The sequence below is a fragment of the Esox lucius genome, chromosome 14, assembly GCF_011004845.1.
Source record: "Esox lucius isolate fEsoLuc1 chromosome 14, fEsoLuc1.pri, whole genome shotgun sequence".
Taxonomy (NCBI): Eukaryota; Metazoa; Chordata; class Actinopteri; order Esociformes; family Esocidae; genus Esox; species Esox lucius.
In genome coordinates this window covers 30,958,121-30,974,965 of record NC_047582.1, presented here as the reverse complement: position 1 = coordinate 30,974,965, position 16,845 = coordinate 30,958,121, and the positions used below count along the sequence as shown (strand labels likewise).

Below are 16,845 nucleotides of genomic sequence, written 5' to 3'. Positions count from 1 at the left end.
CAGCCACTTGAGGCCCCGTACGCGGCCAAGAGAGACTCTTTCATCCAAACCCATGTCTTTGTTCTTTTTGTTTTTGTTTTCCCAGAGAGCCTTTGGTGAAAACCACCAGCTGTCAGTCGATTTGAAGTCCACACAAGTGTTTTTATGTTGTCAGGGTGACAAAGCCAAGTGTGGTCATTGGTGCTATGGACAAATTATGGAGTGCGCGCTGCCACTGCACTGTTAGTCCTCGCCTTCCAGACATCACAAGGACTCAAGTCCGCGGACGGTGTGGGCACTAAAAATAAAATGTTTAACAAGTTAAAAAGGGACGAGGTGGTAAGGCCTGGGGCCATGGGGATATTGCGTAGGAAACGGGTGGTTTTTGGCGTCGTGCTGATATCAGAGAAAATCAATAAAATGCAGTTTTTATTTGTGCACCCCACGATGAACTGCATAGGCTTGAGTTGCAAGCCATCCTTGTGCGCTTTTAGCAAACACAGAGTCAGCTGGTCCACAGATTAAGGCCTGCTCTGTGTTGCCTTTTTTAAAAATCTCGTCGCCAACATAATAAACGACCTATTGGAGAACATTTTGTCTGTAGTCATTTCTTATGTTGAGCCGAAAGGCCTTGGGGTGCCTTTGCTGGTGATACGAGTGTGTTGTAACACTGGGTGATGAGCATTGTCAAGAACCTGTTGAATGTGCTCACAGTATGCGTTTAGGTTGTCTTCACAACAGGCTTTTAGAGCTCTTTCACAGTGCTGGTTTATTAGAAGTTAATCTGATGTATTGAATGAAGATAGTATTGGATTGCACCTGCATTCAGCTCGGACTTTAAATCCCCCCCCGGTGCACTGTTGTCCATGCGGCATCGTAATTGTTGCCTCTGCAACAATCTATTCAATTTGGTTAAATGGTCTCCTCCGATGGGAGCCAAGTGATTATATCTTTCATTTTCATGGAATGCCACTCCCTCTCCACCCCTGATGTCCTCATTTGAATTCTGGACGTGGTGCTGGTTCAGAAGTCTGCCGAATGAAAATCTATCTATGAATAATGGATGATTCCGAAGATGTAGTAGCTTGGCCTTATGTAGACATAAATGTAGCAACTATCCACTTAGTCTTTGGATTTATGGACAGGAGCTATTTTGGACAGAAATACAGGTGATTTAGCATTTTCAATGCAGCGGCTTCCCTTACTGGGGCGGTTCTCTTTGGGATCATCACAAAATATGAAATGTGACTTAGTATGGTGTAGACCGGTACAGTCAAAAGTCTGAACTGCTTCTGATCAAAAACAGCAGGGACAATGCGCTTAATCCACAAGTCATGATCATGGGCCGCTTCACCTGTTTGTAAGTTCAGAAGGCTGATACAAGAGCTGATAGACAGAGATCTCCTCACGTTATCCCAGTGATAACCAATGTTTCCAACGCTTTTTAGAATATCGGGAAGAAGATGACGTGCCAGGAATTCATCAACAACCTGGAGGGATTGAATGGTGGACAGGATTTCCCGGCGGACCTCTTGAAGGTAGGTGCTGTTGATTCGCCTCATTCAGTCTTCTGCCTTTTATTGTTTGAGGAAGACGTAGGGATGCATCCTTCAGGGTCGTGGGTCAACTGAGGGTCGTGGGTCAACTGAGGGTCGTGGGTCAACTGAGGGTCGTGGGTCAACTGAGTGGCGTGGGTCAACTGAGTGGCGTGGGTCAACTGAGTGGCGTGGGTCAACTGAGTGGCGTGGGTCAACTGAGCCTGAGTACTGGTCCAGAGTCCTGTCTCATGAAAGAGGAGACTTTCAGTGGGATGTGTAACATAATACACTATTTCAGGTCCACCCTTGTTCGGATAACAGTCCTGCCAACGAGCGCGTGTCCGGGCCATTCAGCCCTCGCTAACCTGATATCTCTGCTCCTGGTGTTCTGTATGACTTACAGCCGAAGGGTGGAACGTTTTACCCTAGTTTTAATTGGTGCTAGTTGGTTTCTGTCATTGGATATGGGGTGAAAGTCTGGGCGCTTTTCCCTGTATTGAAGTGTAACACGGCAGAACACAAAAGGATAAATTGCAGCACAGTGGTGTTATGATGGCAAAATGAGATGATCATGTTAACTTTCTTTGTGGCCATTTGTTCGTTAGTTACTACAATACAAAATGTAATATTATAATACTTAATTTTATCTTTTATTTTTTTGAGGGTTCACTTTCTCTAGAAGGAATTTTATGTACTGGGATACTGTAAAGGAATGAACAGGCAGTACTTTCACCATCATTAAAAAGCACCATAATCTCAGTATCGCTGCAATAGAAAGCAACACGTCCTGCTGGTTAAGGTCTTTCCACTGCTCTTCTGAGACATGTTGGCACACTAGATGTGGCTGAAGCTTAGTCCATTTCTTGGCAAACCAGTACATGGTGTTATTGGCCATAATAATTAATGAAATAATGCTCATCCCCTCTGTCTAATTAAAAAAGAACACACACACCTAGCACTTGCAGCAAATTTCATGCTTGGCAATAACACCCATTGGCATTGAATGTGGCCAAATGGCTGGGCATGATGACGAACTCCAGGCAAAGCAATATGCCCTAACTATGCCTCCCCGGCTTTGCCCGGTGCCAGCAGGGATGAGTTGGCAGTATTAGCCAGCTTCACTTCAGGGCTTTCTGGTAGTCTTTGGGGAACATGCGATACGACTAACTCCAAGAAATAACTTTTCTTGGTTAAGACAACCAGGTTTTGTGTCGACAACTTTCAGTAGCCACGGGATGTGGTTTCTGTTTTATTTCAGCAAGTCTGTGCTGTCCAGTTGGTGACAAGCTGGGAAACATGCTAGATGGTCTAATACCTACTTGCTGTAGCCAGCATGTTCATCAAATGTGGTAGATTACTATTAACATAATGCAAGAGAACAATGTAGACCCCAAATGTCTTATCGGGCATAACTTGTTTTTTATTCTTCCCATTCACTTCTCCTGATCAGTGTTGGGGAACACTGCTTTCAAAAGTGACTAATTACAGTTAGTAGTTACAGTTCCCGTACAGTATCTAGTTATCTTACTTAGTTACTTGCTATAGAAAGTAAGGTGTTAGGTTACTTAGTTACTTTAAGATAAGTCCTTTGATTCTACAGCCCTGTTTCCAAAAAGGTGTAACGCTGTGTAAAATGGAAAGAGTGCAAATATTTTGAACCCTATATTCAGTAGAAAATAGTACAAAGACAACATGTCAATTGTTGATACTGAGAAATGTTAACTGTTTCTTGAAAAATATATGTCCACTTTGAATTTGATGCCTGCAACAAAAGATTGGAAAAGTTGTTCAGTGCCAAAAAACTAAACCTGGTGGAATTGGTGAACTTGCGCAACTGTGAAGATACCATTAATGTTGAACAATATTCACTCACCTAAAGGATTATTAGTTGAATCAATGCCACGTAGAATTAAGGCAGTTCTGAAGGCGAAAGGGGGTCAAACACAGTATTAGTATGGTGTTCCTAATAATCCTTTAGGTGAGTGTATACAGGTTTTGGAGCAACATATGCTGCCATCCAGACAATGTCTTTTTCTGTGTAGGCCTTGCTTATTTTGACAACACAATGTCAAACCACATTCTGCAGATATTACAACAGCATGGCTCCGTAGATAGAGTCCAGGTGTTCCCAAACGCTTAAATCTCTTTGCAATAATGTGCATAATCCATTAATGTTTCATGAAAATTAACTAGTAAGGGATAACATAAATAACTAACACCATATGCTACTCCTTACCATTAGAAAGTAGTCTGACCTATGTAACACTTTGCTTTAAAGCGTGTTACCTCCAACACTGCTCCTAACGGATGATGATGAGTGAGGACACTGCGTTAGATTCTGCTTTGTTTTAATATTTTTAGCTAAATGCTGCGCTAGGCCAGTGATTTTCATTGCTAGGCTGCTGTGCCACTGGTGGCGCCTAGTGGCTGTCGGTGTGGCCCATGATGGCCGTTTAAGATTTAGCACACAATAGCACTGTGTGCTAAATCTTAACGCAGCCACTTTATGTTAATACCAGTTTCATTTGTATAGCGCATTTCTAGTACAAAGTGCTTTACACACAATAAAAATCAAAATACATTTAGATAATAATAAAACAATAAATCTATATGGTGTAAAAAAATAGGAAGGAAAAAAGAAAGTAAAAATGATGATAAAATATTAGTGTTATCTTATATATTTTTTTTAGGTAAGATTAAAAGCATGCTGGAATGAATTGTTTTATTTTGTCTAGTAATGTGGCATGTCTATGGGTGTTGTGTTTGTGTGGGATGCTATGTCATGCCAGGCAATGTTTAAGCTACAGACTTGTGACCTAAACGCAAATCTTTGTGGAACACAGAGACTGGGAATGGGAACATATGCCCAATAGGGTTAGGAACGGCTGTTACAATAACAATCCAAAACTAGTGTATGAGATTAGACATTCATTGTGAAAAATGGACTGACACAACCTACTTTATTTTTTTACTCATATGTAAATCCCTCCCAATGAAAAAATGGCTGCATGAGGTGAAGTTCTAAGACCTTGAGATAACGTCTGCCTTCTCATGGAGAGAAATCAGCAGAATTGCTCTCAATATATTGATTAATGGCTTTGTTCTTAAGTGTTTCATGTTTGGCAAGAAAGGGACCCCTGACAAATGCACTTGCATTGAGTGCATATTATCAGATAACTACATCAAAACAGCTGCACCTCACTGTGAAGCGGGACATGAAATAAATGCTAGAAAAATGTCATCCTTTGATTTCCTTTGAGTTAATAATAGCACTTTGTTATTGTTTTGAAGTCTTGTGAATGATACAATTTCCCTCTTATCTTTGTTGTTATTGCTCAATGTCAAGGACAAGGTGAAATTTTCACATAACTACTATACACGTGTACAGACTTGCATTGCCTTAAAGTATATCTCCTTTCTGATTTTCTCTTTCTGTATTTTAGTAATCGAATTACACTTGTTTTTCTATTCGTATTTAATGATCAAAGTCATCCAATACCCCCTGTTAAAACATAGTTGCCCATATAAACTCAGTATCTGGTTGTGCAACATCTGCCAACATTCACTTCCTTTAGTACAGTCTCTTAAATGTGTAAGAATTTTGGCCCACTCTTCCATACAGAACTGTTTGAACTCTGCAATACATGTAGGTTTTTGAGCATGAACTGATCATTTTTGCTCCCGCCACAACTCAATTAGGTTTAGTTCTGGCCATTGACTAGGCCGTTGCGAAAATCTAAAGGCCTAGTCAATGGTAATCTTCAAGATACTTTCATACTTCCAACCATTCTGTTGTTGACCTGCTTGTGCATTTCAGACTTCAGGGCACAGGCTGATCGCTTGATATTGTCTTCTATGGACCAGAATTTATGGTTCCTTAAAAGGCAAGTCTTCTAGGTCCCTGAGCAGCACAGCATCCCCGCAATATCTCACTACCACCGCTATTGCCTTTGATATGGAGTCAATACGATGGTGTGCCGTCAAGCTTGCCAAAAAGCATCTAGAAGCACCGGTCAGGGCGCCTTAGAGAATGTTCCCGCTGTAGCGTTTAGTCATTGCCAGCGTGTCCCTGTGTGTAGGCGGCCTGTCCCTTCTCTCGACAGCATTACCACAGTACAGTAGCCTACTGATGTATATCGATACTCAGAAGATGGCGTGGGATTTCTTGATTTGAGAATAATGGGTACATGTGACCTTGGTTTAGTTTTAAGCTGATTCCTTATTCTGTAGACAGATTTGTGGACTTTGTTTGTTTTATACTTCTGTGTCCACATTTTCGGCTACGCTTTACTTGTTGAGCTTTTTCCTTTAGTCTTGGCAATTTTGTACACAATGCGGTCCTTGATATTTCCTTTGTTCTGTTGTCTTTCACCCCACCATAGACCCAGGTTTTTTTTTTTTCATTTTAAACAGTCTCTTGTGACATTTGTTCCATCAGATAAACACATTTCACTTACTGGATGGTTGCCTTCGCTATGGCTGGCGTTTGATTGATTGCCAAGGTAACAGGAGTTGTTAGGATTACAAGTCCAGACACTGAAAGTAAATCAAGATGCCACATAATGTATGTGCCTGTTGGTATTTGCGACATTGCAAAACGTGTGCTTGTGTAAGCAGAGCTAGCATTCCAGGAATCATGGACTGCTGCCTAGCTCCTTTGCTGAATGGTAAATGTGTTGTTGATGTCTAGCTTTTTGACGTAGACCTTTACTGCAGAAATTCGGATTCTGATCTGTCTTCCCTGCGACTTTAATCGTACAAACGGTCTAGGAACGGGGGACTTTCTGCTTGTATTTATACAGATTGAGTTGCGGACTAGGGATGATTGGTATTTGCTAACAGCTGAAATAGAGCTGACATTGTGGAAACTGTTATTGGCCATGTGCAAGGCCCTTAACCCTAATTGGCTCTGAGTAGCTCTAAATTATTGTTTTTTGGTTACACTTTGCTTGGATAGTCAGGATGACCATCTGTAGAGGCCAAGATATTCATACTATAAACAAACAATCAAAAAACCTAAATGTTTGCAAAGATCAGGTTTAGAATATGTCTAAGGTTTAGGGAAATGGTTAAGGTTAGGTATAGGATGTGGTTTACGCATAGGGATAGGATGAGGTTTACGGATAGGATGTGGTTTACACATAGGGATAGGATGAGGTTTACGGATAGGATGTGGTTTACACATAGGGATAGGATGAGGTTTACGGATAGGATGTGGTTTACACATAGGGATAGGATGAGGTTTACGGATAGGATGTGGTTTACACATAGGGATAGGATGAGGTTTACGGATAGGATGTGGTTTACACATAGGGATAGGATGAGGTTTAAGGTTAGGTGTCTATAGATTTACAGATTATCCAAAAGGTGTTAGTTTTTTCTAAATAATGTTGATGTAAAACCTTAACTATATATCTGTATAAAATGAGATTAATTTCCATATTCTGTAAGTTCTCTGAGCATTCTTATTCATATTAACTGCCTTGCTCAAGGACAGACCGACAGATGTTTCTCCTTGCCAGCATGGAGATTCAGTCCAGCATAATTTGGGTTACTGGTCCATTGTTCTGACCTCTAAGCTACTGGGTGCTTCGTTTAGGTTAATAGAATATTATTAAATTCAACAACCGCCACATCACGCTGGTTATGTTCATCCAATCTGATGTTGATCTTTTCATGGTTGTGGTCATGCTAGACAATTGAGAATGATGGACATGAAAAGTGACATTTGTGCCCGGAACAACTCTCTTTTCAGTTCAATTCGTGTTGCTGTTTTGAAGGGACCAAATTGTTGAGTCTATTATCAACCTTCTATGCAAGTGTGGATGTTGTGTAAGTCAGTGTCAGTTCTGTTCTACCAAATACTCCAGTGTCTTTTCTACTCTGCTTAGCAAATAGGTCAGGGTTAAGTATGTATTTTTTCACAGTTGTTTTGCCTAAGGGACCTCTTGAAATGTTTAGCACTGGATAAGTGTGTCTGTCATCTTTGATTGCGGTGTACTAGCTGGTTCCCGGGAGGTTGGTGTTACCAATACTTCCTCAAGAATAGTAAACTTTAATAGAAATGGACTGAATATGCCGCAAACTTACATAGCGCCATTAGCTAGATGCAAGGGTGTTTCGGACCACAGAGTAAAATAGTCTCAGCACCTTTGATTAGATTACCTGTCCAATGGGAATCGATATAGAACGTGTCTGTTGCAATGTTAAACGGCATAATATGACGTGGCAATGCAGTGTGCCAGGTTGTTAATGTGACGACTTCTTTCTGTAGCTGTTTTAGGATGGGATGGCGTGGTCTGCTTATCTGATCGTTACGTTTTGTTTTCTGCTTGTCATTGGCTTGAATTTTTTACTGTTAGATTCATCACTAGTTTGCTGTAAAAGCTTGTAGTTTCTCCGATACTGTTACTCCCCAGAAGCCCCAAGGTTATTGTGCCCTTGTAATACAGCGTTGTCTGCAATGCCTGCTGTCTATCAACCAGGGAAGGTTTTTGTTTACATGTATTTTCAACACGCTCATTAGCTTGATGTTTTGTCTTCACTCTAAATCCAGACATGCGATTTGCAGTTTAGAAATAGCGGTTTACCATAAACGAATCACCCAGACAACTACCGTGCAGTAATATCTAGTAACAAAATAAAACGTTTAAAGGATGAGGTTTTGACATCAGGCTTTGACATTGTTTTAGTGTCTCTGGCATGCATCACATTAATGTGCTGGTGTTTTTCAAAACGTTTAAATCATTTCTGTGACAAGTTGGAAGTACTTGAAGATGGTTTTAAAGCTGCATTTAAATCAATCTATCAAGTATATTTTATAAAGCCCTGCCTGAAACCCAGTGGCAGTTTTAGAGATTTGGGGGGCCCTAGGGCAGAGACTGGTGGAGGCCTCAACATCATACATGTTTTACCTTATTGTCCTTATCAAAGAAACACCGGCAACGTTTTGAACTTCCCAAGACACTTGCATTGCTGCCCCTTTCAGTTGAGTAAATCGGTTAGTTTAAAAATAATCATCTGAAGGGAACATACTGCCTCATAAGCTACGACCACAGTGAAGCACAAAGCACTTAGTTTCTTAATCATGATCAATCATGATTCATATACCTTCCTTTTCTCACTGTCCTGCACCTTTCCTTATCTGTCAGCTGGGAGGGCCACATATACCTGGACCAGACATTACATTCTGTGTCACTACACTGTCAGCTTTCTCGTGGAGCCAAGACGTCAACATCGCTTATGTGTGATGAGTAGCACTGTCGCAGTAACCATCATAATCAACATTTGTGTCATTATAATCAACATACGTGATGTTAGAAGAACGACATGATGGAATTGAATCAATGTCTTCTTAACCTCTGTCAGCTGGTCGTTCTTGATGGTCCAGGTCAGGGATAGAGCTTTCTTATTTGACTGTCAAACTGTCATATTCCGTAGGTAGTAGCCATAGTCGCTAAGCTATTCACGTTTATGACACGAGCTGTAGCCACAGCCACTAGGTTACAACTTTTCTCCTTTTTTCTGCCCCGCTCACATATGAGTGTTTCGTATTTAAAAAATGTATGTCATATTTCTGTTCATGTCTTATGGTAGCAGGCTCAGGCTGACTGAGTAAGCTACCTAACGTCTTTTGGGCTGCTTCGGTGAGAAACAATATGGGAGAGACCATTTGAGTAAGAGAGGGGGGTTCGGTCTGAAACCATGTTTATTAGAAGGCACAAACGACACAGTCCGAATCACTTTGAGCAACACAATCAGATTTTATGGACAGAATTGTTACAAAAAACTATGGAACATTATTATAGTTGCCTTGCAGACTGGTACTGACCGCCTCTGCTGAAACCCAAAAGAGGAAGCAACGACAGGGTTGTTGTACAGTGGCTGGGAAAAACTCCCTAAAAAGGCTGAGTCTTAAGAAGAGACCATATGATCATCCATCTGAAATCTCTTTCCAGCTGAAAAGTCCCAGCCGACAAACAAATCACTGGTTTAGAAAACGAAATAAGATTGATGATGGATTCTGTCCTCATAAAAATGGAGCAATCAGTGCTTTCCCTTTCCCAAGCAAGCTGCTGTGTTGATCCATTTTGATTGTGATTGGTTGTGATTGATTGTGAGTCATTGTGATTGATTGTGAGTGGTTTTGATGTGTCAGACCTCACCAGGCTGAGGTCACTTTTAGACGAGGTGAGATCTCCTTTGAAACAGTGTGGATTTGGGTGATCTTGGCATATTTCAACGGGGTGATCACGTAACCGGATTTCACCTTTACCAAGATGAGGCAGACTGTACCAGGGGTTTTGTGCCACATGGTAAAACGCCAGATCTTGCCGAAAATACAAAACATTTAAATGATGTATTGCGCTCTGTACTCATGAGGAGGGTTTCCTTACATGGGCATACTGTTTCAGTTAATATAAGTTGTAGTATATGGTTTTAAAATCATATTCATAACGACGATGTGTTAATTTAAAAATAAAATATTGTGTTTGTCTGGGAATTGTTCTTCATTTGGGTTTTCACTAAGCAGATCTCCATGAAACACAATTTGTTCAGGCGCTGTGAAACCAACTGCAATGTGCGTTGTCCCTTTTCTGTAAATGATCTGGCGATTTGCTCGGTCTTTGGAACTTCTCCCGCCATCTGTTTTTCCTGTAGCTTTTCAATGTGTCACGTCTCCTAGGATAGGCATTCAGGAGTGTTAACACCCTACTAGATTGTGTGGCTCCTATTTGACTTTCTAGGTCAAGCAGTTTGCTCGGGTAGACGTGTTCAGTCAGACCGTGGAGAAAGAAATGTGGCTCTATTGGTGACTGCCTTTGGGTACCGACAGAAGCCACACCTGTCCTTGAAATGCAAACATTCCCTGTGAACTCAGTACTAATGTTCTATTTCACAGTGTCATGGAATTGGAGCCTTTCTGTTGTGGAATCCTGTATTTCCTCTGTAAGAACCAGATGACAGACAGACCAGTTCAAAGCCGTCAGTTATGAGAGTGTGTGTTTGTTCTGCAAAGGCAGGATATTAGTTCTCTTCCATTTCAAACCTGGAGCCCTTAGGATTAGTGAGTCCAAATAGACACAAGAGGTTATTGAGTTATTGAGTTTTGCCTTTGTCCAAATAGACCCTGTCTAGGGGGCGTTACCACAGGTATGTCACCAGCGGCTTCTGATTGGTTGCTGAGATTGATTCTGCCTTTTACATTCTGACCAGTGCTGCACATTGAACATTCCTTCAGAGCAGTACAATTCAAACTGTCATCCCTCAGCAAAAGGGCTTGCGACTGATTTTCCTAATGGTTAAAATGGGCATTCATCCAATATATTATTTTTGTCTGGACTGTCGCTGCACCCAAACAGCCCGTGGGAGATTAAACTGCGCACCTTGGGAAAACTTTGGATGGTTCTGTTCTGGCCCCTAAGCGCACCCCAACCTCAGATTTCAGGGTTATAAAAGGGGCAGGTATTTGTGTCTGGACAATGGAGTGTGTCATGGATCTAGTTGCGGCGAGTTGTCTCCTGGGAATTTTACTAATGTTACCCTTTTAATACAGATGACCCGAGTAGGTGTGACTTAACATTAACTGTTAGAATCTAACAGTCTGAATACATTCCCTATGCTAAAGGAAGAATAATCATTTGTTGTGATTTTAAGTAAGCGATACTGAACTCTTATTTAAAATTACATTGTAGTATTACAACCATTCTGTGCTACTGTAGCCTGTGTGTAAAATTAAAAACTATATTTTAAAAGTACTGTTGTTGAGTGCCTTCACTACAGCTCTAAAGTAAACAAAGCTGCTAATGATTTTTAACATTGTAACTGCCCTGTTGTATTGAATAAATAATAACTATACAACCTGGACCAGCAGTTAGCAAGATGGACATTATATTAAGAAAATCTGTTGGTTAAAGTGCCAAGTGTGCTTGTAAATGGTGGAAATAAGCATTATAATAAGTGTTGATATACAGACAGTTAGAAGTAGTCTGTTACTGTTTGTTTTTATTAAGTATTTATGACTTTGCTTATTCCCACAGTAGCCCCAAAGGCAAAGGCTTTGGTTAAAACTTTGCTCTCAGAAGTCAACACAAATCTTCCTAACTTTCCCTCACTTTGAGTATCGTAAGGTTCTGTTCATAATACATCAGTTGGTGGCAGGTCTCGTAAGGTGGACAGTACATCATGTGGGTAGCAGGTGTCGTGTGTCGTAAGGTTCTGTTCACAGTACATCATGTGGGTACCAGGTGTCATATGTGTCGTAAGGTTCACAGTACATCATGTTGGTGGCAGGTGTCAAATGTGTCGTAAGGTTCTGTTCACAGTACATCATGTTAGTGGCAGGTGTCATGTGTCGTAAGGTTCTGTTCACAGTACATCATGTGGGTATCAGGTGTCATATGTGTCGTAAGGTTCACAGTACATCATGTTGGTGGCAGGTGTCATATGTGTCGTAAGGTTCACAGTACATCATGTTGGTGGCAGGTGTCATATGTGTCGTAAGGTTCACAGTACATCATGTTAGTGGCAGGTGTCATGTGTCGTAAGGTTCACAGTACATCATGTTGGTGGCAGGTGTCATGTGTCGTAAGGTTCACAGTACATCATGTTGGTGGCAGGTGTCATGTGTCGTAAGGTTCTGTTCACAGTACATCATGTTAGTGGCAGGTGTCATATGTGTCGTAAGGTTCTGTTCACAGTACATCATGTTGGTGGCAGGTGTCATATGTGTCGTAAGGTTCTGTTCACAGTACATCATGTTGGTGGCAGGTGTCATATGTGTCGTAAGGTTCTGTTCACAGTACATCATGTTGGTGGCAGGTGTCATGTGTTGTAAGGTTCACAGTACATCATGTTTGTGGCAGGTGTCATGTGTCGTAAGGTTCACAGTACATCATGTTGGTGGCAGGTGTCATGTGTCGTAAGGTTCACAGTACATCATGTGGGCAGCAGGTGTCATGTGTCGTAAGGTTCTGTTCACAGTACATCATGTTGGTGGCAGGTGTCATATGTGTCGTAAAGTTCACAGTACATCATGTTGGTGGCAGGTGTCATGTGTCGTAAGGTTCTGTTCACAGTACATCATGTGGGTGGCAGGTGTCATAAGGAGATGTGTGTTATTTGGCTAGAGCAATGGCTCAGTTGGTGTCTCCGGTAGCCTGTTGGACTGGAATCATGATGGAGTGACGGTTGTTCACAAATACATCCACAGGCCAAGAACCCCGAAGCGGTTCCCCTTTGTATAGCCTTATACAGTCTGTTTCATTGGTTAAATGTTGGTTAAAGGTTAAAAGTTAAATGTTCCTGGATAATGAGAACAACAGAAACATCTGTGTTTAGATTCTATCACTGTAGGTCACGCTCTGATAACCTCAGGAATGTGGAATGTTTACATTGACCATCTGGCACGGGGGTTGTCATGGAGATGCGATCTGTGCTAGGTAGACACGCCCTTAAAGGTATATACAGGATAGAAACCACCTTTGCAGTGAGATAGTGAACAAGTAACTTCAGAAAACTCTGCTGCTGTGCTTTTTAGTAATAAAAGCTTCTTTTTCTCCCTTGATTTTCGATTAAGTACGTTCTTACTAAAGTATCACCTAAAGGTATTAAAGGCTGTAGTCCTGCACCTTTGTTCAGTCGCTCCGGGTCACTGTTTTTCCGGTTTCTCTTGATTGTTTCCCGGTCAAGTGGCGACTGTTGGCTGCGCGGTGTTTACGACACTGTCGTCCTGTTTTGCCTTACACCGGTGAAGGCTGACTGTGTTGTCCTGTTTTGCCTTACGCCGGTGAAGGCTGACTGTGTCGTCCTGTTTTGCCTTACGCCGGTGAAGGCTGACTGTGTCGTCCTGTTTTGCCTTACGCCGGTGAAGGCTGACTGTGTCGTCCTGTTTTGCCTTACGCTGGTGAAGGCTGACTGTGTCGTCCTGTTTTGCCTTTCGCCGGTGAAGGCTGACTGTGTCGTCCTGCCGTTGCTCAGCACTTTTCCGGGGAACAGCTGGTGTCCTGTCTGTTCTGAGGAAGGGGGCCGTCATCTGGCGAGCGACTTGGCACCGTGACGCGAGCGCTGCGGTGCCTGCTCTGTCCGTGGTCATATTTCTTTTCGGTAATTGGCCGGTAGGACTGCCTCGTTCCGTCCAAACTGCATCATCCTTTTCTCTCCGCCGTTTCGGTGTGTGTCATGTGGCGGGGCTCAGAGCGCATCTCTTCAGGCTTTTTATTTATTTATTTTTTGGGGGAACTTTTACCCGAAAGAGGTCAACCAGGTGTATGTAATCCAAATAATGTTCTGTGACATCACCGTCTGTTTCCTCCACACACACAGAGACACAGGCACACACACACTTTGTACTGTAAGGAAGCCCAGAGTAGACTGGTAAGACTGTGTGAATTCGGTCTGTTTTATATCCAGAGACATAATGTGATTGTAGTTCCATGAATGGATACAAAGGAATGGCATGCCCTATCCATTTGCAATCAATGATTACCTACTTATCTAGTGTTTGCCTTTTTCTCACCCATCTCCTCCCCAGTGACCTCGCACTTCTCCCCCATCAGGGACTATCACTGACTACCAACAGGGCTTGACAGCTTTAGTTGTGGGGAAGCAGAATAGCGAGAATAGGCTAATTAGTTGGCTGTGGTGACATTGTTAACGTTACAGTCTAGTTTATACCCTTACACTGAATGCATTAAGTAGGCTGTTATCCTAAGCAAATTGTAGACCTGTTTGTTTTTATTAGTTTGTAGTGTATGACAAGGTAGCATCTTAATTTATAACAAAGATTTTAGCATGGTGAGATTAAGGGAATGTCCTTGACACAAGCTGCATTGGAATTACATAATGTGTCCGAATGGCAGTGAACTTTTTTGTATTTTGTCTAGTTTGTGGCCTCGATCGTGCTTTACTTTTTTCTATTACAGTTGTTTGTAATATAGTGATTAATTACTGTGGGTTATATGTAATACAAAACAAAAAACAGAATGTTACTAATGAGACATTGTCAATAGTAGGTTGCCACTTGTGTTGACGTTTTCCTCACGTTAAGGTACAGTTGAAACCTACAACTGCCAAAACAACCATAACTTCCCCTCACATTAGCAATACTTCAGAGAGAGGGGCTGTATTTCACTAGTTACATCAACCTTATTTTAGAATTTGAAACATTATATTGTCAAATAAGATAGCGCTAGCTAGCTACTATAGAGAAATATAAACAAATCGTGCTAAGTAACACAACACGCCAGTGTCAGGTTTGACCGCACGGATACATACAAGCTAGAATACATTTTTCTCACTCTGATAGGACCCATGCCACTTTTAACCGGAAAAGTAGATTTTTACGGTTGCAATTCAGTGTGGCATTTCAAGCGGAGCGTTTAATGCTTTTGATCTGCTGCTGTTGAAACTGTCTAAATTACATTGGCGGATGGCTGAAACCATGTAGACAAATTGATGGCACGTCGAATCATCGAGCGTCTACAGAATTAAGTACAAAACACTGATCTTCACTGTCACAGCCCTGAAGCTTTATGGTTATGTGAAAGTCACTTGTCTACATTTACCTCCCTACATTTAAATTTGACAGCAACATAAATATGTAGGGCTTCAACATCTAGTGAATGTCCGCTCGATGGTAGGTCATGGTTTTCGATCACAACGGGATCTGAAGGTCAAATAATCTATCACCAGCTTCAGACGTCATTAGCTTGCCATTATGTGGTCTATTTTTCATTGTTTTGACTGAATACAAGTTGCCCTCGTTTAGCTGGACGATAGTAAAAAGGACTTTCAGAAGTGGTCACTGAAGCGCCACTAAAATATTGATTTGCTAGTTAAAAGCCGGGGCCGCAGTGCGGCGTGTTATGTCCCTCACTGGCAGTGCTCCTGTGAAAAGCGACCGTCTTTGGGATGGACTTGGCTCTCAGATGTCATACCATCTTAGACTCCTTTAGGTCACATCGCCACAAGCCACACCAGAGACGAGGCTACTCCTTTAGTTCCCCAGTTCACCGACTCCCTCTTCACATTTCTGTCCCCTGCTTGAGAAGACTCAGTCAGAGACTCTTGACAGGGCGTTTTTTAAATTAACCCTTGATAGTCCTACTGAGATCCTGGTGGGCAGAGTGTGGGGAGGACTTGGTTACTTGCTGACAGAGATGGTACCAGGTCCTGACTAACATTGGAAAACAGCATGGCATGCTAAAAATGATGTAGAAGTGATATAACACAAGGACGGACATACACATATGTCTTCATTGTCAATTCAAACAACTTCAGAATGCTGACTTGCGATAAGAAAATATATATATTTTCTGACAACCTGCCCAAGTGGCTGCGGAAAAATTTGACATTCTTGCCACTCGCCGAAATGACAAAATCTAGCCACATTTGGCAGATGACAGCTGTTACTTTCCCACTCTGATGCACACTTTTATATTATACTGTATGATACACTCTGTAGATGATGAAAATCTATGCACTGGCTACTAAAAGCTGCTCTAGGTGGGATTGTCTGCTGAATTACTCAAATGTAAATGTTGACTCAGCTGATGGGTCGCAAAAGGTTCTACCTGGGTAGAAAGCGTTTAGAAATAATGATCGTAAATATTTAGTTATATAATCAGTCACTATTTTTAATGGTGACATATTGGCTGTGTTATATTGCAGATTTTGTGGCGTGAAACGGGTGAGCTTGAATATAAGCATTAGGGAATTGCTGACATTGGAAATGGTGTGAATGCAGTTCCCTCGTCCGTTATTCAACCTGGGTAGTTGAATGCATTCACCTGTTGTCCCAGGTCAAAATCCTTCCTGGGATAAAGCCAGGGGCTGAGCAGCACAGATCTATAGAATAATTACTGCATGGTATTTTAAACGCCGGGAGCTGAGAAGTCCGCAGCACGGAGGATTGACACCCTGGCTATTTGTTCACCCGTCTGTGAGTGCCTGTTTTTGTGTGTCTGTTTTTTGGTTGTGGGAGAGGGAGAGATGAGGGGGAGTCAGGCAGTGCAGAGTAGCTGTACTTCCCTCTCTGAGCCATTGTCTCAGCCTACGCAGTCATTTTCAACCATCCCAGTACATATTGCACATGTCGGTGTGGCGTTTCAGACGTTTTTCAACCATCCCAGTAAATACTGCACATGTCAGTGTGGCGTTTTCGTCAGTTATGGCTGCCGATGCCTGTGTGGGCTGCTGTTCATCCATTTGCTGTTTTGTGTAATACCGAGATTTCTGATGGGTCAATTCCGTATATTTAATTTTGTTCCGGTAGTTCATGCAAGCATACGCTTCAGAATGTTTAATTTTTTTTATTTAAACTTGCATT

General features: G+C 41.9%; 1 protein-coding gene across 3 annotated transcripts in view; it reads left to right on the top strand.

Moving 5' to 3' along the window:
- psd3l (pleckstrin and Sec7 domain containing 3, like) overlaps positions 1-16,845 on the top strand; it is a 107,585-nt gene that overhangs the window by 60,987 nt on the left and 29,753 nt on the right. For all 3 annotated transcript variants that reach the window (XM_029125023.2, XM_010889589.4, XM_010889591.5), the window contains one exon: positions 1,428-1,517. In XM_029125023.2, coding sequence (XP_028980856.2) covers positions 1,428-1,517 — 90 coding nt within the window. The remainder of the gene's footprint in view (positions 1-1,427; positions 1,518-16,845) is intronic.